This window comes from Danaus plexippus, chromosome 20 (assembly GCF_018135715.1).
Source record: "Danaus plexippus chromosome 20, MEX_DaPlex, whole genome shotgun sequence".
Classification (NCBI taxonomy): Eukaryota; Metazoa; Arthropoda; class Insecta; order Lepidoptera; family Nymphalidae; genus Danaus; species Danaus plexippus.
Genome location: NC_083550.1, coordinates 3427502 through 3450324, shown reverse-complemented (window position 1 = coordinate 3450324; position 22823 = coordinate 3427502). Strand labels below are relative to the sequence as shown.

Here is a 22823-nt window from a genome sequence, read left to right as displayed (position 1 = left end):
GATGAGAAAGCGTGGTGTAGGTACAATAAAAATAGAGAAGTAAAAAATAAATAAATAAAGAGATTTATATATAAGCATACAAAAAAATATATATAATAAAAGGAAATTTAGATATTGTGCATACATAGATATATACAAATAGTATAAATAAATAAACATTACATATCAGATAGTGAAAGTGACAGAAGATGTCTCTTTAAGTCGATGTTTAAATGCAGGTGCACTTGGACTCTCTTTGAAAATTGTTGGTGGAGGCTACTTTATCCCTCAAAACGTGATGCGATTGGTTTTCCAATAAAAAAATCGTGTAAATAAACTAAGCATCTTATGTAGTGATGGCGTCGAAACTCTGCTATTTAGTCTGTCACGCACGCATATATCCGGGGCGCCGATGATAGGCCAAACGGCAGGCAAGTCATTTGTAATAATTATAAAAAAGTGAAATTAGGGTTGGCTCAAGTCCACCTTCGCGAACCAGTCTCTGCCTTGTAAAAAAAGCTGGAAAGGTTTTTGTATGAACAAAGGCATTCAACTATTTCAAATTAAATATTCGACGTTGTAAACCGTTGCTTTAGGGATCAGAAATAATGTTGATAGAAAACCGAGGGAAATATCAGCTTTTTGTAATATTTTAAAACTTATTGTACTTTGTACTGGCTGTGATATATCTAAAGTTTTTGGTTTGAGTCGCTTAAAATATAGCCGCTAACACAGGCGGTCTCGCTTCTAATAAAAAGTTGCCTTCATTAAAAAGGTAGGCGGAACTCCTTTAATTATTTTACAGATAAAGTCCGGTACCCCTAAATTAACCCAGATATGCATACATTGCCTTAGAATTGTCATCCTTGATATCTTGCAAACTTATGCTTTTCTGATAGTGGTTGAGGATGTATAAGATTTTTTTTTACGATTACAAAATTCTGTATTTTTTTGTCAAAAGCCTTTGTAAGAGTTGCAATGCGAGGTCTAAAAAACATAATCTATGCTCTTCACTCAACACTCAGATCAACAACTCTAGAACAAATGAGGGCGCACTGTTAACTCACTTGTAAAATCATATGATTTTAATATTTTCACAAGAATTTTTTGTATTTAAAACCGTAATTAAAATGTTATTTTAATTGTTTTATTTTGCGTGATGGGGGTAGTCAAAAAAAGACACTTGTTGAGACAGATATTGAAATTGTGAGTTACTTACAGTTTTTCGAGATCGTTTTGGTACACAGTCATGCCCGTCCAGGTTAGAATCTAGTTAGGAAGTCTTCATTTCTTTGTCACTGCTACTTTTTTCGCACTCCACGACATTGGAAGGGAGACTATTATTTAAATATTAAACACTTCGATACGAACACATAAAATACTGTAATGACAATCACTACTAATAGGTATTCTTACAACTGGACTACTGTTCGCTTTTAAAGAGGAAGAAACGAAGTAAAAGTTATCAATTTATCAATTTGTTAAAAGTTTCCTACCGCCAACTTCATATTAGAGGGCAGAACTTGCACCGGAAGGGAGCGATAACTGGACTAAAAGGCTATAAGGACAGGCGCTTGACTCAAGATGGATTCCGGATGCTAACATTGAAACAATAATATTATTTTTTAAACGACTCTACATTGTCAATTATCATTATCGTCTAAATGACAGTCAAAAATAAGGCGGATAAATAAATAAATATCAAAAATGAGGGCTTAAGATAAATTTCGTTAAGTTATAATTTATAAAAGCATTAATATGAATGATTTTATATAGCGCGTATCAAATGCCTGAGTTGCATGTAGGTTTACTTTCTAGTTTTTCAAAAAATAAATGTCGAGTAATATCATTTTAAAATTTTAGCTGTATTTAGATTACTTTTTTATTTATAGTAAATGACGAAATTCCTGTGAACACGGAAAACGGTTAGTGTGTTGTGGTTGGTTTTCATAAAGGCGACACTAAAAAAGATTTTGAATATACATACATATGTTAATTTTTACTTGCAATCTTGTAACCTTAAAAAATATTTTAATTAAAGGATATTTAAAATCTTGCAGGGTTACAAAGATCTTTAGTGTTAAATTATATGATTATAATATAAAGACAAATGCTGTGTTTTTAAATTTTTTTATTTACTAAGGTCTTTATCCTATTTCCTTAAGGCTAACACATCAGAGTTCCACGAAATAATGGAAGGTGATAAATCACAGGTATTTTATAATACGTTCATAGAAATTACTAGAAAATTCTATTTACCAGAAAATAATAACGTTTTCTATTTAATATACACTTATTAGGAAGCAAGTGAATAAAACTGTAAAATACTGAGAATATCTGTTTAATGAACGATTCCAGTTCCTTTGTTTTAAAGTTTTTATTCACTAATATTATTTTTAATTTTTTTTTTATATTTATTAATGAAAAGAATATCAATGAATGGAAGAGAAAAATAATTGTAATATGGATGGAGTATTTATAGTCTAAGATCCCGCTGCGGGATTGGTGCGTTCATCGAGTTTTTGTTTAAAATCAAATTTTTATGTTCATTTATACTTAGGAGAATATATATTTACTTCTACTACTAGGGTGCCTATCAAAATTTTGCCGCCATTATTTTTAATAAAATAATTTTTTTATTGATTTTTGGTAAAAAAATGTCTATTAATTTTTTAAATAAAAGAACGTCTACATCACGGTAATTAATATGAAGATTCTAAAAACCACGGTTGCCGTTGCCTACCTGGCCGCAACTCTTCGCAGCCAGGTGTAAACAGGTATGATTCCGAAATGTTTGTACGCTTATAACGCATATTTATTAATTATATGTCAATTAAATGAAACTAATATATTTCGGATATACTACGCGGATTTTATTATTTTAAAACAACATAATCCCGACGTTTCGGTTACTTTTCAGCAACCGTGATCACGGGCAGACGAGGTGTGTGTCTGTCAGTCGGTACTTGTTATTTATCACCTACCACCATCGATTTCTTAATTTTCTGGCGTACCACTCTGGATGCCGGCAGAATGCGCTTACGGTGTCTTGAGGTCCTGCGGTGTGGTCACGGACATGGGATTTTATATTTTTAAGGAGGGGGTCCCAGGTGTTGGATACATTCCAGTCTTCTTCGATATTGAAATTCGGACGTTTTTTAATTTCAATAGCATCGCGGATTAACCTCGGTATGTACTTGTCTTCCGGAGCGAGGATTTGTGGTTTATCAAACCGAATGTAGTGGCCTGGTTTGTCCATTGTGTGTTCACACACTGCTGACTTCGACGCGCGCCTAATTTTGATGTCTGGGATGTGTTCCTTTACCCTTGTACCGATGATCTTCTTCGTTTGTCCAATGTATGATAAGCCACAATCACAATCGACTTTGTAAACACCCACTTATTGCAAAGGTAAGGTACTCTTGATAGGTTTCAAGAATTGGCTCACTTTCTTATGTGGTTGATCTCGTTCAATTAGTAATTGTATGATCATGGTATCTAGAATTTGTGATAACGATTTCTACATGAAAATCAGATAAATTTGTAAATATGTAATGTTAATCGAAAATCCGCCAAAATTAGGGAAGTGTGTGAAAAAGAAACGCAAGACATTAATTATTTAAAAAAAAAACTTTATTTTGAAATAGTGGTTATTATCTATTAACACACAATTAATGTTAGGCCATAGTGCCGGCGACAATTAGTGAATCGAGTTAAAAAAAAAACTTCTAAATAACATGATATGCTAGGTCTAAATTATTTTAGATTTAATCTCTTCGAACATCGTTACATCTATGACTATAGAATTGGACTGCGCGCTATCAAATGTATTAAAATCAGATAGTAAAAAATAGGAAGGTTGAATTATCCTACGTGAAGTAAAACAACAGTACCCTTCTATGATCCAGAGATGTGAACGATACGTGACCGTGATCCATTTGATTGTTAACAGATAATCGACCAAGATTCAAATATGTTAAACTCTAAAAGAGTAGAAAATAAAATTAAAAATATATATATTATATATTTATAAACAGACAAAATAAATGCATTCTATAAACATTCTGTTTAAATTATGAAGTTAACAAATGAAAAGTATCTTAAATAAATGTCCAATAATATGTAATATACTTTATTAAATTATTTCAGTTAGTCCGAGTGCCGCCTGATTACTATTTCTATACTTGTGATATATAGACATATAATCACTGTCCTTCCTACTTCACACCTAAACAAACATTCTCTGATTCTTATAGAATTTCCAATACATTACCAATCAAGGCACTATTCATTTTGGTATATTGCTGATACGTATCCTCACTCCTAATTCACAATTTCAATGCACTTAAAATTTTAAACTTGATAGATTACAAACGTCATGGCGTTAAAGCGCGGGGTTTTTCATTTTTATTACGTGAAATGTCATTTGCGCTTAAACATTTGAGCGCGAAAGTTAGGTTACATTGAAATAAAAAACGTATCCCCCGCAAAGAGAATCGATAATTTTAAATCTATCGAAAAGTTACTATTATAAAAATATCTATAATCTATTCTAAATTATTTCAATGTGTTAGTACTGGGACAGGCTAAGGATTTTAAGAACAACAAATACCTTTTAAAATTTTATATGGACGATTCATATGTGCAAGTTACTTAATATTTCGATCTCTAATTTAATTTAGTTAAAAGAAGTTCAATAATGTCAAGTCGTCAATGTTATTAAATGCGTTGTGTTTTTGCACCGCAAAACTATCGATGATAAATTACTATGAAACGCGATTCTAACTTCACACAAACAGCATTAGCAATACTAAAATGCGTACATTTAAACAAAACTTGCGAGTCACAGACTATAAATCACTTCATACAAACCACAGACGAACAAAAAGATTTTAAACCAAAGAGTTGTTATATAAAATTAGAATCGCATTAATGATTATCAACGGCCAGTATTTGCGGCGGTTTCAATCGTTTGGCCGCTGTGAATGTTCTAGATGTTGTCTACCAAAGGCCCGAAGAGTAACCGCCGGGTGGTACGCGGTTGTGTAAGATGTTGCTGTTTCCGTTTATCGACGTCACTGTGTTGATCTGACCGTTTAGAGACTTGTAGCCGTCGCCAGTGATGGGGTTGCCTTCTGCAAATATAAATTTATACTGTAGTAATATTTAAATAGTAATTTCATTTATAATTAATAAGAATATCTAGTCTAAATTAAAATCTCGTTCGTTATGTTTATTAAAATATTTTGTTTTATAAAATTAGACTTATATTAGATTACTGATATTAAAAAAAAACACAACGTGTGCTACATTATTAGGTTTTATATTTTTATTATAATAAAAATTACGATGCTTCTAAAATTATAACTATCCCGTATGCAACGTCAAATAACTTTAGTCTTATTTGGTCGAGATAGTTGTCCCAAATACTCAACGAGTATCATCCAAAATAGCTAACACGTAAATTTGGAATTTTGTTTCTCAACTAGGAGCGTCAGTTTTAATGTTATTTGATAAGTTTAATTTCCATTTAAAACATTTTCTAATATAAGAAAAATATCCAATCTCATCATAAATATAACCAACGAGAATTTAAATTATCAGAAACGTCTAATTAAGTACTAAAAGATACAAATCATGCTACCAGTAGCTAGTTCTTTTTTTTTTTCACAAAATAATGCTCAGTTAGACTACTTAAAGATACATAGAACAAGAGATCAAATCGGAATGAAAAAGAAATTTAATATAACAATCTAAAGAGATTCATTAATAAACTACGATTTACTAAAAAAACATTTAAAAATTAAATAAAATAAAATCTTCAAGGTACATACAAAGAATACAAATTGCGTGCAACTTTATATATTTTATACATTTAAAAAATTTCTAAATCAAAAAACGGCTTAAATTAAATAAAATAGTAATTACAACATAAATTAGAAATATTTTTTTTATTACAGTACAGTAACAACTACTTCGCTCACATAAAAAGCAAATAATAATAAAGTTGAGTGCTTAATTACAGACCCGAACGAAACGTCACTGTCGTACGTCTGAAGGTTATAAAAGCGGTTTACTGACAAGTGCAAACGGACCGAGAATATCCCCTAAAGGACATCCGTAGAGGTAATTTGGTCAGTCTAAATTAAGCACCCACCCAATTCTCTCCGGCGGGCATAGTCTAGGTAATACGTCTTATGGTTGAAGTCTTCCGCATGCCGATTGACATTAAAGAGGTATCCAGGGACATACTTGTGGAATATGGGAGGGAAACCAGTTAAGGTGCTCGGACCGGGGCCTGATGCTGTTTGTATGAGAGTCACATCAGGAATTGGAGCATCCCGGTCGTATTTGAAAAGTGTTGGCGGTGGGTGGAATTTAGCTACAATGAAAGGATCTATGGGCCCATCTAATGTTGGAATCGGATTATATTTGTAATCGGGTTGTGGACGTTCTCCTAAAGCTGATGTCATACCCACGAAAGCGTGTGGGGGTAATGGATGATGGGGTATGTGATGCTCTTGGGGTTCCAAGTAATGCTGAGCTGGAAAGGGGGGCCAGTGTCTATCGTCGACTGGCTGAGGAGACAGTGAATCCGGATCAATTACGGGATGATTCCTTTCTGGGTCATCGGTTTTTAAGCCGAGTAAAGTGTATGGAGTGTGCTGGATGTTTTTCGTCGGTTTTATTGTCGATTCGACATAATAATTAGGTGTTCGTGGGGGCCATTCACGTGTAATGTATCGATGGGTCGGTTGAGGTTCGAGGAGGTCGTCTATGGGATAGGAATTGGGATAGTTTGCACCTCGCAGGCTGGCGGCGGGGTGGCGTCTGCGCGGGGGCGGCAGGAGCACTCCGTCCCCAGTGACTGGATTCCTCTTCGGTGGTGTATATGATACTGACCATTTAGAACAAACGGTTTTCATTCGATATTAAGATCAACACCGAAATAATAACTATAAAATTAACACTTGAAAGTACTTTCGTGACACATTCAAGAGTTCAAGAGTAAAATTTTAACGTCAATATTAGGTTGATCTTATTTTTACAATCATTTTTTCTAACACATACTTTGTACCTAAGGGCGACACCTATACCTAACAAGTTAACACATAAGTAATACAGATTACACTGTGATTTATACCTTTAATATAAAATTAATAATTTAATGGCTTTTTAAGAGGTCTAATGTTTTAAAAAGTAAACACTAATCTTTTTAGTGACATTGGCATTGTGATAGTGATAAAAGTGAATATTAGGATAATTTATTATTTAATTCATCATAATTTAAGTGCACTTTTCTTAAAAAAAGCATGATCGTTGTTGCATGTGCAAGTGCTTAATGAAGCGTGATTGACACAGTAGACCTTCGAACGTGTTGTGAGGTAATAAGGTCTATATTTGTGAAGCAGCAACCAAATACCTGCCACGTAGTTCAACTAATTCGAAAGCGGAAAGGAATTCTGATACTTTGAAGTATATTTAAAAGAACGTCCGAACTATTCAACCATGACATTCCTCCTACATTTTAACATCTTACTTCGTTTGAATCGCATTCAACTTTCATACGAATAAATTTGTTTTTATATTTTCATATTCCTATCCTTGTGAACGTATACTTTTATTTTTATATCTATAGCACTATCGTGTAATTTATTTTTTAAAAAGAGAAGTTATTTGCCAAATAGTCTCGTACTTTGAGTCTTCTCGTGTGTCCTTCCATGTGCGTACCTTGTCTTTAATATCAAAAAAGAAAGAGATAAAAGACAATGAACATATGGAAAGGATAAAAAAAGTCTTTCTCTGGAATTTCGTTCATAAGTTCGTGTTTTCTGGGCAAGAAAGAGCGGAAGAGTAATATGGCTAAAATTAGAAAAATTGATGGCAAATGACGTAGTGAAAGAGGTGAAGCTGTGTCTTGTTAAACATCAGAATATGCACATATTATTTGCCGTATTCTGGTCTCATGTCACAGTGTGATATAGTAAAGGAGAAGAAGCTATAGCATTCTATTCCGCATTCGTCCCAGCGAATCGTGCCTATATCATATTCGACTCACAGTGGTCGGCGTTGTCCATCTCACCTCGGCTGGGTGTGGATGTTGCGCTGCCGTTTATCTTGGGCGAGTGTGCCGGGCTACCGTTCAGCTCGCTGTCGCCGAACTGAATGTTACTCCGTATGGTGTCGGTGATCATTGGAGCGACTGATGCGTTGCCGCCAGTCTGGAAATTTTTGACGATGAAATATTTAAAAAACCTTATCATATAATGTTCCAGTTAACATTGTGCTAGATATAGTTAAAAACAAAATATACTATATTTGATATGTTTCTCACATAAAGGTTTCTTTAAAGTCTCTTTTGAGGTTACTACCACACAAAAAGTTTCTCAAAGCTCACATTCAGCTCCTAGACTTGAAGCATTCAAATAAACTCTACAATTTTCATTAATTTGGATATACGAAAATATTTTATCCGGCTTGGATGCAAATTTAAGAATCTGATCTCCAAGTCAGTTTGAATATGTATTATTGGGATATGTTGGTAGCATAATTTGGATATCTCCCGGTTAGATTAAGTAATAAGGGTTATGATTTGGACATGTCCAGGTAATGACGTAAATATTATGTGGGTGGTAGTAAGGTACCTGTCCAAACAAACGAGAGTGAGTGTCACGAGGGCGGGTTGGCGTGTCGCGGGGCATGCGTGGACGGCTGGAGCCGTTCTTCACGGGGCTGCCACCGTCAGTGGTATCGGCGTTGAAAATCTCGGCGATACAGCTCTTTGGGGCATTGGGAACTCTGAAACATACAAATTCTATGAAATTGCTTTGCCAATTCTTAATTGCTTGAATTTTAAACAATTGTTCATACACTAATACTCCAATATGTATAAAAGCTTTTTCGAAATACAATTTTGAACAATGGGTAAAAAATGAACAGTTCATTGTCCCCTATAAATATATATTTATAAAAATTCCTTTTCTATCGTGTTACCGAAATTTGATAGTCAAAAAGTTATTGAACTCCAATGGTCACCCCAGCTAGTGGACACGCAGAGCCATTACCTGTGGGGTCCACACAACTTCCGTAGGGGGAACTTATGTACAAATACCGCAAACAAATCAATTCAAGTTCAAAAACACAAAAATTATTGTAGGGATACCTATATACACAGTGCGTTGACCTATGACGAGCAAATGAAATGCTTCGTCAACAATACCCGTGAAATGAATTCAAAATCAACAAAAGCGTAATACAAACACATTTTAAGTAATATTAAATATTAAAATTCCCAGCTGTATGCATCGTGGGCTTTATTAAAAACACACGTTATTATAGATATATGTTATCTTTAATCTTATACTCATGTCGTCAACGAGTTAAAACCTATTACGGCGTGTATCGGTTAGCCTATTTGAAATGCAAGCGTTGCGAGGGCAATTTTCTAGAAAACATCATTACCGGCATCGTTTGATTGTCGGTGCTTTAATAAGTCTCGGTAACAGAAAACTCTCGATTATAAACTAAGACGCCATTTAATGCGCAAACCACAGCTTTATAGTTGATGGCGTTAAATAATTGACGGTTCTTCAAACTTTAATTATAGATAGAATGTAAATAGTGAAACTCTATGCATATTAAATTTACACGGTTTGAGATTTTTTTACAGATTCACTCTAACGCTTAAAAAAAAACGAATTTACCTCTTTATTCTAATCCCGTTAAGTTTAATTTTCTTTTATTTAAAAGTAATGAGATAATTATTCATGTTATTCAACTTGACATTAAAAATTCGAACAAAACGGTACGGTCAATTTGTTATTAAAAAAAGGAAGAAACATTGATTTACTTGTTATAAAAAGACTTTGATAGTAGAGGTATAAAATTGTTACGCCTGTAGATTCAAATTATTTATTCAAAAATCTAAGAACAATTACGTCACGAACAATTATAGATTATGTGTTGTCTTAATTTAACGGTTGAGAAAACACCAAATGTCAAATTTAACATAAATCCATTTTAATACCCCCTATAAATGTTTTTTTATAGCGCAATTGTTATTTTTATCAACACTTGGCGTTGTGGGCATCACGTGAAGATAAAAAAAAATCATTGGAACTGTGAATTGCATTACAATTCTTTTCACCCCAAATGTATTAACTATACGACTAACGTAAATAATTAATGTATAAAATAAAGACAAAAGGAGAACAAAACTTTTTACACCACATATAATTTGCAGGTCGTACTTTTTTTTTAATATTTACACCTAACAGCATTGAATACGCTGATTAAAAAATGAATTGTGACAAGAGTGAAGTGGAGTGGAGATAACAGAATCAATACTCCGGCATTGCGGGTATACAACCTCGTTAACCTCGTGTACCTACATTTTCCATAGACAACAAAGAACAATCTAAAAAGACGCAGCAAAATGGTTAAGTATCTATCTATAATCTATAAAAATAATATATTATACGAAATATTAAGTATCGAGTTGTGTTTGAAAAAATGTAATTATAAAATAAATTACACAAAGTTTTTAAACTTTAGATTCTAAACGCTCTTTTTCCATCATATATCTAGATACCCTTGAAACATAATAGAACATAGCACTCTAGTAATATCGAATCTGAGGCGTAATTAAATTTCTCGAAACATAATAACAAAATATACTTAAATTTACGAAACCATTAATGATAATTCTGTAAATATCCTTTATTATTCAGTTAATTATAACACTGCACGACTTGTCGTCTCATAAAAATAATTTCACTTAAACCCTATAATACATTAGTCTGTAGCGTGGGCGTACTATCGAATACCCCCCGTGTTGCCATTACAGATGAACGCAAATTCACCTCCACTATTCTAGAGAAGCATGGACTGCAGAACTGCATAGTCAATATGGAGGTGCACACTAGTTCAATTACCCACGCAATTTCGTTCCGCTACTGGAAATTGAAAATCGCCGATGTAATCCCGCCTACATCTAATTTGGGTGACGTCCTATTAATAAACAATCTACAATTCTAAAATGTGCAACATTCATGTCCATGCACGTTTACTTATATTAATTTTAAATATTTTGTTTGTTCTTTTTGATATTGGCTGTATGTCTGGCAAAAGTTTCAGTTGTTAAGGACATAAATAATTGAATTTAATCGAGTAGAAAATCTAAATCTTACAATAAAAACTATTGATTTAATACATTACGATGATTTAATATTTTTTTTAACCTAGAATATAGAATAGAGGAAAAAAACAATCTAAACTTAAACGCTTGTGGTTGCAGACGGGCTTTTTAGATTACACGTCGGAAACTTAAAGTGCAATCTACTCTGATTGATATAATAGCGGCCGATTGAAAATAGAACCTCCTTCTAATTCTTGTTTTGAAAATTGAAAATTCCTTTTAATAATTGGATCATATCAATTCACTTAAGATGTATTGTAGGGTTCGAATATCATTTTTATTTAGTTAATCGATGCTATCATAGCCGCAAAATGGACGCCGCTTTACGATTAACTAAAAAAAAAACAGAAATGTAATTACGAAATAAGTGCATAAAGTAATTACAAAGGAACGCGCAATCGGCGCTATAATTATGGCGAGTAAAATGCGTTAGAGTGAATATTACGGTTTTGTAATAGAAAATAACAGTTCAGCAATACAGTGGATATGGGCCATGATTTGAAAATGATGAAAAAAATAAACACGCCTGCCACAAGATGGCGCTGTAACTGAAATAGACAGCTGTCAAATATGTCAGACGTCGGAAGACAACAAGAAAACAATGTCTTATTTCACAACACAACGTTTGTTATATCTATATTTCTCATTAGAAGTCTATGATTAAAACTGACAGACTGAATTCATTTTACACTCTCAGCGTAAAGTTCGTTTGAACTGTGTGAATAGTAAGAGGTCGATTACTTTCTATTGTCATCAGTCAAAGAAAGAAATAAAATAGTTACTATGGATTAAAATAGTCATTATAGATTACTCAGTTTGTATAAAACACGTAACTAATAATATTAAATGACCGAAGTAATTATTTAAAATGTTTCGGATGTAGACATCCTTACACATTAATGGTATATAGACAATTCTTTTTTTAAACCACGCTTTAAAAAAGGGAAGTCAAACTTATAAAATAAATAAACGGTCAATATAAAAATATATTGGCCGTTTATTTATTTTATTGGTGATTGATCGAACCGTCCTAAAGACGTAACTAACAGATATATAAAATTTAAATGTGCCATGTTTCATATCATTTTATATAATCGCTGATACCTTGTTTTTGGGATAACCAAAAACAAATAAATTGAATAAGAAATTTTACAGGCTATTTAAATACTCTCACACAGTTTTAAGAAAGAAGACATAAAAGCTTCTCAACAGTTATACAACTTAAAATTAACAAAATTACCCTCGATGTTTAATGTTCCATAGATACATCACTTTTTTTTAAATCCACTCTTTGCCTATTTAAAAAAAAAAATAATAATTTTAAAAAAATATCTTAAGTATAGCTGTCACATACTTAACATAAAGCAAGTTGGTTTTTAATCATAATATATATGAATGCAAGTTTATATGGCGATAAATATTGAGTATGCTTTTAACACTCGGATAACGTTTAATTTCAATAAAACATAACTTTAATAGCGTCCCTGAGACTTTATCAATTCTAAATAAATTTCATTTCGTATAAATTATGTATATTAGAAATATTAAATATATCTCTGTTTTCTTAAATTTTATCAAAGCACGGTGTTTCAGGTCGTTTTTATTTTATTTCAATATTCTGATGCAAATGTTAATGAACGGTTAACATCGAAAAATACTCGGAATAAGTTAACGCGTCCGTTGTAGCATGTTTTATGTCATTAATATTTTTTTCACAATGGACATAATGAAATTAAATTCGTTCAGGCTTCCAGATACAACTTCAATGAATCTTGAAAAGATATTTCATTAACAAATCTTGTCATTAGAATGGGGAAATTGTATTGTGATTATAATTTCATTAACTAAGTATATATATCAGGAATATATATTCCGCACGATCTTTACAGTTTAAAAGTTATACCGATCGAAGAGACCTATTGGATTTTTAACCCAGAATTATTTCTCGTTCCACGGGGCGTGTATACAGGTTGTGGGAACATAAGTTGTAAATAATAAACAAGCCAATTTGCATAGTCTATTTGTCGGATGAATCGCGGTCGTGTAATGTACAAAGCTCAGACGGACGATTGGATTTCTAAATTGATATTATGATTATAGAATTGTAAATAATAATGGATTACTTGCATTTTGTAATATAAAAACTAATATTCGATATTTCATCTTACAGAAACTTGTCAAACAAGCTTAAAAGAAACTTCTCGTGACATTGACAGCTGAATATACACGCTACCATTGGTTTGGACGCGGCGTAGTATAAATAATAATATCAGCAAATGAGGAATTATAATTATAATATATTTTTGTGAGTGACAAATAAAATATTCTTTTCAATATTCAAATAGTCGCTTGAAATGCAGCAAAATACAACATTACCATAAAAATTATCTTGTCTATACAAATGATATGTTTCTTATGAAACTAAATTACATGCAGAGGTAGCTTTGAAATATATTATTACGTGTAACAATGTTGTCAGTACTAGGAATCACGAAACTGATAAAAAAAACTACTCGGTTCAAAGCCGCTTGTGTGTCAGTTTTAATCAGTACACCGATTTCTGTAAATAGGAGGTTTCGTTTCTTTCGGAGTTGCATGGAAAAAAAAAAATATGACTGTTGAGAGCTGTCTTTGTAATCAATCCGTTTTCTTCTGGAAACAAGGAATATTTTGAAAAGAATTACAAATATAAAAATTATACTTTTAAAAATTACATGCCAAAGAGAATTCTAATTCAATTGAATTATTAATAATAAGACATATTATTATACAATTTTAATGAAAAGGTCGATTCTCTGTCGTCTATCTTTGTATTTATTGTAGCTTAATAAACCAGCATTACATGGAAGATGTCTTTATTCTAATATTTCTATAAAAGTTATGGAAATAATAAAAAATGAACATATGGTTCTTTAAACGATTAAAAAGATATTACTTGTGCTGCCCTTTTAGCCTTCGAGCTCAAATCATTACCCACTAACAAGTAGCCAAGGTTAAGAAAAGAGATGTTTTTTTTCATCCACTTAGTATTTTCATTTGTTTAAGCAATTATAGATCATGTTGCATAGCAGTAGGGTCGTTTTTATTTAACAACGATACACAACCATACTTAGCTTAGTTCGTTCCACTCGATTAACACTGTACAAGGCCGGAAAAAGTAAAAATTGTTAACAGAGAAACCAAATATAATATTTAAATTTATATAAAATATAAAATTTTAGACTTTAAAATATATATATTTTTAAACCGATTTGCAAATACGACGTTGTTTCAGTTGTAGTGAAATATTTCCATTATTTCCTCTACTAGATTTTTAGATTTTTTATTCTAACCTTAAAGTATAATTTCTTTTTGTAACACAAAACGATGTGAGAGTTTTAGAGTCTAGTCTATTATTTTTGATAAAAGAGACAAAAAAATCACGTTTGTTAATATGACAGTATTGATATACTTTACAAGATAATAATTGTTTTTAATTAAAATTATAAAGAAAAAAAACGAAAATGTATTATATATTGTATAATTTTAAAATTGTATTATATTAAATATGAACTTGTTTGCAATCATATAGTTAACGTTTTCAATTAATATCCGTAAAAAAACCAAAATAATTCTAAACATAGATAATACATATCCCAGATTAAAAATCCATGCTAAACTGAAAAGCTAAGCTGTCAAAGTCAAGCGTTGTACCATAAACAAACAATTCTTTGTTCGTTCACATTCCATACATTTATGACGCTTTCGTTTCTAATTAACGTCACTTAGTAACCACACGTGATACTTCAATAAGAGCTAACATGCGGTATTCGTGAATACCTCTTTGGTATGTTTCGTTTATTCATCAACACTATTGATATCTTCCGCTTGTTTTACTATTTTTTTTTACAAATTACAACTGTCACTGTCACTTTTAATATATTGCATCAGTTTTTTTTCATGGCGAAGGTTCAATGCGTTAAGGCTTATATATTTTCATATTATGTATCTAAAACAGTTATATAGCTATAGACAGTATGTAGCTTATTTAAATTAGGATAAAAAGGGTTTTTTAAAGAGGTAAATATAAAACAATTTTCACTTGAATTTCAAGCGCACGAGGGCATATTTTACGTCACACTAACGAGCCCGTGACTGTTTAAAGAACACTCGACTTTTTAAAAGATAAAGCGGTACACAGAATTACATTTTATAACTTTTAAAACTTTTCTAATGCCAAGAAATAGAATTGACTTATTTTACAGCGCTTTTATTCTATATTTTTTTTATTTAGGTGTTTAAATTCGTATAATAGGCATTTAAATCATGTTAATATATATAGATTTGGTTACAACTAATTATAATACAAGTAACGTATTGTAAATTTAGACCAATCTTCTGTCAGTAAGGCATTCGTTATTTGTAGTTGTGCAGTAGACACGAAACGCGGTCATTACCCCGAACGGCTGTCTACCAAGCGTCTACGACCTTCCGCTACCATATTATACTAACAACTATACCAAGCCAACACAAAATACATACATTGAATATTAGACATGGACAATACCTAGCTGGTGCCATTAAAAAACCGTAATGTATTGACACAGACGCGATACAATCAACAAACTGCTAACAAACAAAGTTCTAGTCCATGACTGAAATGAATTGATAAAATCAAATCTCGTTCAAGGCGTTTCGTTCTGGGACGTCTAGCCTGATCGCGAACGAAGAGAAATCGATATCTTCTCGCGAATTATTGTTGAATCTTAGATAACATCGTGATTTTGCTCTGGGTATAGATAATAAAATTTATAATCCAGGTTGTACACGAACTGCTCTAATTGACGCTTTTTTTAGGTTCCGGGTATTGATAAATCGTTATGAAGTTCTCGATAGGAGGAAGAAATATTTTTCATTATTACATAAATTGGCTTCTGTGACGAAAAATAAAAACTGTTTACTAAAATCTTCTAAAAGGTAATGATTTATTATTTATGTCCTACAATTGTTGATCAAAGCGGTATATAATATTTATTACAATTTAAGGCCAGTAACCTTTTGCCCTCTTGAAAACAATCGATATTGCAATTTACTGGACGATAGCCAGAGGAAGATACAATTTTGCGTGGATGTAAGCAATTTCGTACACGTTTTCCAGTTTTGCTCAAAAAGCTAAACTTTTAAGCGCATTCTAGAAACTTTAAAGTACAACGTTCATCCATATAATTTAGGTTAAAAATAACAAGTTAAAAATATATTCATAGGGAAGAAAATATAACTAATCCTTGTTATCGAACCAAGGCTAGGTATACACTAAACATATTTTAATAAAACGTAGGTAAGTACTCGAACACATGTGTGGGCATTACGTGGTTGAATCATCACTAACGATCGCACACAGCTAATATAGGCTTCGTTATTACTAAACTATAAACGACAACACTGGGTTTTCTGCTTTCAAATCATTATTTAATTTACTTTTAAAAACAATGATTGAAAATGTTACAAACCAAGCCAACGGCTCGTTGAATATTAGTTTTTTTTTTTTAATCGTAGTTTACCACATTGTTGGATATTTTCTGGTTATTCCAAACTCGTTATTAAAAATGATTGACACAATATATAGCTATGTATATGTTAATTAATATATAAAATCAAATAAATACTACTTATAATATTCTAAAATGAATTCATTTTTTGATGATTTTTATACGTCAAATAAAATACTATAAGTTTCCAAACTGTCTTCTTACTTTGAAGTATCCCAATGACTAAAACATTGTTATTATGGTTACCTTAAATGGTTAGACGGAAAAGATTGAATGGCCCGTGCGACTTATTGCTGTATTATGTCAATATGACTGAGACATGAACAAGAAGTTTCATACATATATATGTATATACAACATTGCATTTCTATTTTGATATACTCTGTAAATTAGAATAATAAACTGCGAGTACTCTGTTAGTATGTTTTTAAAATTTAATATGCAATGTACTTTTTTATTTGATTTCTATCATTGTTAATGAATATTAAGTCTATTTGAATTTTCTGACAATTAAGTAGAGGAATAAATAAAAAATGTTGCCAGAAAACAGAGAAGGATATTTACAATAAAGCTAGCAAACTTATATTATTCATATATGAAATTCATTTAAAATATAACATGTAAGGAAAGAATAACAAGAGTAATAATTAAATCCCTTTTCTTTTTGCGTGTTAATTACGTAGATTGGTGGGCATGTTTAGAAATTAATCAATTATTCGGCCGTCAGCCGCAGTGCGTCAAATTCAAGTTAAAAGAGATGAATGACTTATAAAGAAATAAGTGTTTTAATAAAAAAAAATCACATTCCAATTTGATCCTATTCATAAATAATAAGTATTTCACACAAAATAAATCTTATAATCCATAAAAAATATGATTAATACAAAAAAAGCATCTTCAAAAGCCTACTTTAGAAAGCACTTCGTACAATTTTGATCGAGATAATACTAACGAGACGAGCAGACAATGAACGATTGTGAATAGAGATTTGATAGATTACTGTACAGTTAATTAGTTAAACCCATAATTGCTAACGTATCAGTCGTAAGCTTTAATTGATAAAAAATTTATGTTCAAAATGAACGAGGTCCATCCTAATGAAAGGAATATCGATAAAATTAAATACTAAGATGTCGATTATTCAATAATTAAGTATCCATCAAGTGTAGACATAATGTTATAAATCAATGTTTAAGTATGGAGTGAAAATTAAATGTTTATTTATGAACGAATGCTAGAAAGCTGATAGCTGTGTATTTGTATATCCAATTTTCCCTAAAACGGATAGACATCGTCACGGATGGATGGGAATTTCTTGGTAATTCAATGGCATCGGTAATAATTCTTGCAACTACGAGCTAATACTCCGACTCGATTTGTGATTAGAAGTTTGTGGTCTACGTGAGAATGCAAGTTGATGCTTGGTGGCAGAATTATCTGCAAATTGCTGTTCAACGTGCAACACGCCCCAACAGCCGCTAGAAGAAATGCATTAATTTATCACATAGACGTGTCTAGACCGATGCGCTTCTTCCGCCGTAATGATATTATTCTCATTAGTTTCACAATCTAACGTGTTAAAATTATAAACTTTCACAAAATAGCATCGTCATAGACAAAATATTAATTATATATGTACTGAATGGCAATCTTGCAATTTCATTCGAATTTTTTACGTCTAAAAACTTGCAAAGTCGTATGTTTAAGCTATTTTTCAGTAAAAGTTTTGAAATTATTTCTTTCCTTTTTTATTGATAACAAGATAAAGGTGTATAGGTAAATCTAACAATAAGTAAAATAGTGATTCAGCCCAATATTTTAATCAACAATATTTTTTTATTGCTCATATTATTATAATTTAATTATGTACTTTTCATTGGTCAGTTGATTATAAATGTAGGGTAATGTGTCATACGTTTGAAGCCCTTCTGACGGAAGTGAACGCAGTGCTAGCAGATTAGAAGTACGTTTACACTAAGAGCTGCTATTTGAAAAGATATATTATTCCTTGTTTGTTAGTCTTTCTGTAAACTACTAAATTTTTTAACAAATCGTTTTTATATAAAAATTCATATGTTATTAGAGTTACAAATGCAAACAGTAATAAAAAGTTCAAAATATTTATTTTCGCAGAATTTGAATATAGATTTGTTATTTAAGAAGACGTAAATGGGTAGAAATGGGGATAGGAATTATAATTTTTTTCGAGTAAAATAACAAACTTTTTTTCTTAGACGCAAAGACCATAATTAATAGATAATTACGGTTTTAGGCGACGGTTTAATCATTATATTACATTTATTTAACTATATTTTTTTTAAAAGCATCATATCTTCACGAAAATATAATTTAATTGTATATATTTTCACATAAATATCTAACCTGTGATCACGGTTGCTGCAAAATAACCGAAACGTCGGAAGTATGTAGTTTTTGTAAATAATAAAATACGCGTAGTATAATCCGAAAAATATTAGTTCTATTTAAATGATACTCGCAAAAGACTTAAATCACATTAATTGTCTAACCAGTGTGAATTTTTTAATATTTCCAACGATACTCTAAATAGGTCGACAGATGACAAGTTTTATATGAGGGTAGTCTATTTGACAAGGAAATATAATTCCAGAACTGCGGAAGTCTCTAACGACATGTGACACAGTCTTTGTAATAAACAAATACACTTACTAAGCAAAAAATATATAATTCGACCAACAAATAGAACGTTGACATTTTCAAAGTATTCCACGATTCCCGTGCGAATGAAGCCATAGCATAAAAAAAATAAAATGTTAAATAAAAAAAGCTATTAAAGTCGTGTTAATCGCAAATATATCACGCCCACAACAAACTAAATTGCCTATACGATATACCCACGTTATATTAATTAATTTAGGACAATGGAACAATTTGCTTCTAAACAACATCCAAAGTAATGTCACTGTCATCTTGTTTTGGGATTGTAATTGCCAACACGTGGGAGTTTGCCGATGAATTGAAGACAAAGTCTTCGTAATTGAATTCCAGTAAATTATAATTGTCATATGAATGGTCTATTTATTAAAAGGTAAAATTTATGGAAATAAGATAAATAAGACTAACGTATACTAAAATTCACGAAAAAGTTAAAAATCTTCTCTACCAGCAACTTGTCCTTGAATATAGGGTAAAAAATATTTTCAAAGTTAATGTCAGGTAGTTTTTTTTGTCGATCCTTTGTATAATCTGTATTGCGAGAAAAAATAAATACGCATACCGAGTCCAAGATGCTTTAACTTCGAAATCGTATATGTTACGTACCTGGAAAAAAATTAAATATAAATATTAAAAATTGTAAAAAAAATATATTACACGATAATAATAATATAAAATTATATAAAAATCATTTAATTAAAATACAGAAAATATATGTATTTCAGTATATTTTTGTATTATAATTAAAACAGTATGAACTCATTATCCTGTTCCGGTCGTCTGGAGCATTAAGATGCTGTACCGGTCCGGTCTCGCTCTGAATGATTTCCGGTGTAAAAAAAACGTAACTGTCATAACAGTTACGCCAACCTAATTGAAGTTGTATTAACCCCGTAATTAGATATTACAATGTAATTACGGTGTGCTTAAGGTACAAATTATTGTACAATTATTATTATAGCCATTGGTTTAATTTTTACAATATGTTTTAATGAGAATTACTCGATCTATCTACACTACACTACAACCGTATCGTATCTCGTCGTTACATTAAAGAAGACTTTGATGTTTTATATCGAAATGTGTAACCAACCTACTTCCTAGTTCCAGTCAAGAAAAAAGAGCTGAGTTCACGGAACAAAAGGGGCATATAAAACACAAAAAAATGTAACATCAATATTTCTTGTCATTTCTTATTTAATTCAGCGTTGAGGTACTCACACCGCAATTTTGGTAATTCTTTCTTCATATAAATAAACAAGAATATCAAATTTTTAATACATAAAAAAACTGTATGCGACTGATGTTCAAATATAAAAATGAGCAAAAATTTTTGTCATATTATTGAAATGTAATCATCAGTAAAACTCATCATAAACCCTCAATGTATTGAGTCAAACAAGAAACGGGATCATTACACGGTAGTAATGGACGCTACGCCAAACGGAAGCTTCGATATTCAATTGACATTCCGTTATGCCTTTCCAATTCCATTTCCATTATTTAAAAATTTCCAACAAAAAATCTAGACACGGCTGAAACAAATATTAAGCGACGCTATTTTGAAATATTTTATCACATAAGCAATCAGGGAGGTAATTAATTAGCCAAAAACTAAATTAACAAACGTACATGTTATACAATGGCAATTTTTTTTATAACATTTTAAGCCAGGCTCACTGTGTTACGCATAAATTACCCAAAAATTTCATTAAAATCCGCATATTATTAAAGTAATATGATCGTAAGAAATAATTAAACATTAATTATTTCAATATATCCATATAATGTTAAAAACTAACACATTTTTCCCATCGACATATACATATATGTAAAATGGAATAACGTAGAAATTGAGTCACTGTTGTAAGGAAAATAATTATATGGAACAAAAGCGTGCGCACTGACTGACTGACAATGAATATTAATTAAAAAATACTGCGTCATTTAAGCTAACAACACCTGAAAGCCTTTAAAAACTTCATTTGCAAAATTATACCTTTGTAATTTTTTTAATACATTTTTATTTCAGATAACATTTATTGTTATTAAAACAACTATAGACTATATTAAAAGACAATAAAACGTGTTAAATAAAAATAACATAAAGGTATTAGTTTATAAATTCGTTTAAATTGTATTATAATTGTGTCTATTCAAAGTATATTATTTTTTACTTCATGAGAGACACAGAGCCGTTGGTAGACGTGTACCTATACTAGTTATTATAAAGGCGGTGCAATCAAAAGGCTTTCATGGGCCGTGTGTTGTCACACACACAATACATCACCCACATCTTACACCAGACTCTTGTTATTCTTCCGAGGAGAATGCTATCTTCTATCAGATAAAACAGATAGCATTCACTAGTCTCGTCACATTTTTGCACCTCTATAGGAACATATATTTTAATAAAATGTTAATATATTGTATGAGATCAATGATATAATCTAGTATTTGCGTTATTTATTTGTGGTATTTACCCGACAGGTTCATAGCTATTTCTCTTTATCAATGGTATAGCTGAAAATTTCTACAATCGTCTTTTCCTCTTTTGAATAAATCGAATAAATAAGGCTTGTGACTGAATCGAGATATGTAAAAATATACGTATATATGACTCAGCTGTACCGGTGAATTCATCAGCTGTATATATTCTTATTATTCATATTCATAAAAATAAATAAAGTTTAAAAACAAAGTAGATTTAGTAACCTGTTATTATAACATGAGCTGTCCGCCAATGGAAGTCTAAAAAAAAATCAGACTAGCCCTTTCGTAGATTAGTATGAAGAGACAGACAGACAAACAATTTTTTTAAAAATTTATTATTGGATAACGTGCATACATGCATTTGTGTTTAATAAAAAAAATCTATTAGAAAAATGCCCCTATTTCATTTTAGCACTTTCGTATAAACATATGTATGTATATCCTTAATTATATAATGAAAACTTTATGTCATTTTCATCACATAAGCGTGACGAGAGACGGCGGCATCATCAAAGAGCTCCGTGTCGACACAGATACACTCTAGTCTTTTATACAATCAATTAAACAAGGGACGCGTGTGCTGGTCGAGAGCTGGTTATAGATAGAGAAATAATGTCCAGACATCAATTGAATATTATATCCCATTACTAGCATAGTTTATGCCTTTTTAAGACAAAGCGTTCAGGTTTATGAATTTTAACAAAAAATATTCTAAAAATCGATAACGACGATGATCTGCTATCTAGCAATTTTACAAACGATAGTGTTTTTTAACGAACTTGATAAATCCATGTCAATCCATATAAATTAAACTTCAATTCATTCAAGCCAATTACAAGCAAAGATAAAGAGGATCCGTCCCATCATGATTCACACACGGGCGGTACGAAAGCCAGACGTCAATAAATTCGCACACCAGGTACAGGCAAACG

At 31.3% G+C, this 22823-nt stretch overlaps 2 protein-coding genes across 8 annotated transcripts in view; both read right to left on the bottom strand.

The window, feature by feature from the left end:
- Positions 1-1254, bottom strand: part of LOC116773864 (facilitated trehalose transporter Tret1-like) — a 61867-nt gene extending 60613 nt beyond the window's left edge. The window contains exon 1 of the mRNA XM_061523698.1: positions 1199-1254. The gene's annotated coding sequence lies outside the window, so the exon portion shown is untranslated. The remainder of the gene's footprint in view (positions 1-1198) is intronic.
- A 2336-nt stretch (positions 1255-3590) lies between these two features.
- LOC116773936 (microtubule-associated protein Jupiter) overlaps positions 3591-22823 on the bottom strand; it is an 81280-nt gene continuing 62047 nt past the window's right edge. For 3 of the 7 annotated variants that reach the window (XM_032666519.2, XM_032666522.2, XM_032666521.2), the window contains 4 exons: positions 8625-8778; positions 8039-8201; positions 6785-6877; positions 3591-5114 (listed from right to left, as the gene is read on the bottom strand). In XM_032666519.2, the coding sequence (XP_032522410.1) occupies positions 4981-5114; positions 6785-6877; positions 8039-8201; positions 8625-8778 (544 nt within the window). In that variant the 3' untranslated portion in view covers positions 3591-4980. The remainder of the gene's footprint in view (positions 5115-6784; positions 6878-8038; positions 8202-8624; positions 8779-22823) is intronic. The other 4 variants (XM_032666520.2, XM_061523862.1, XM_032666523.2 and 1 more) reach the window with 2 other exon arrangements.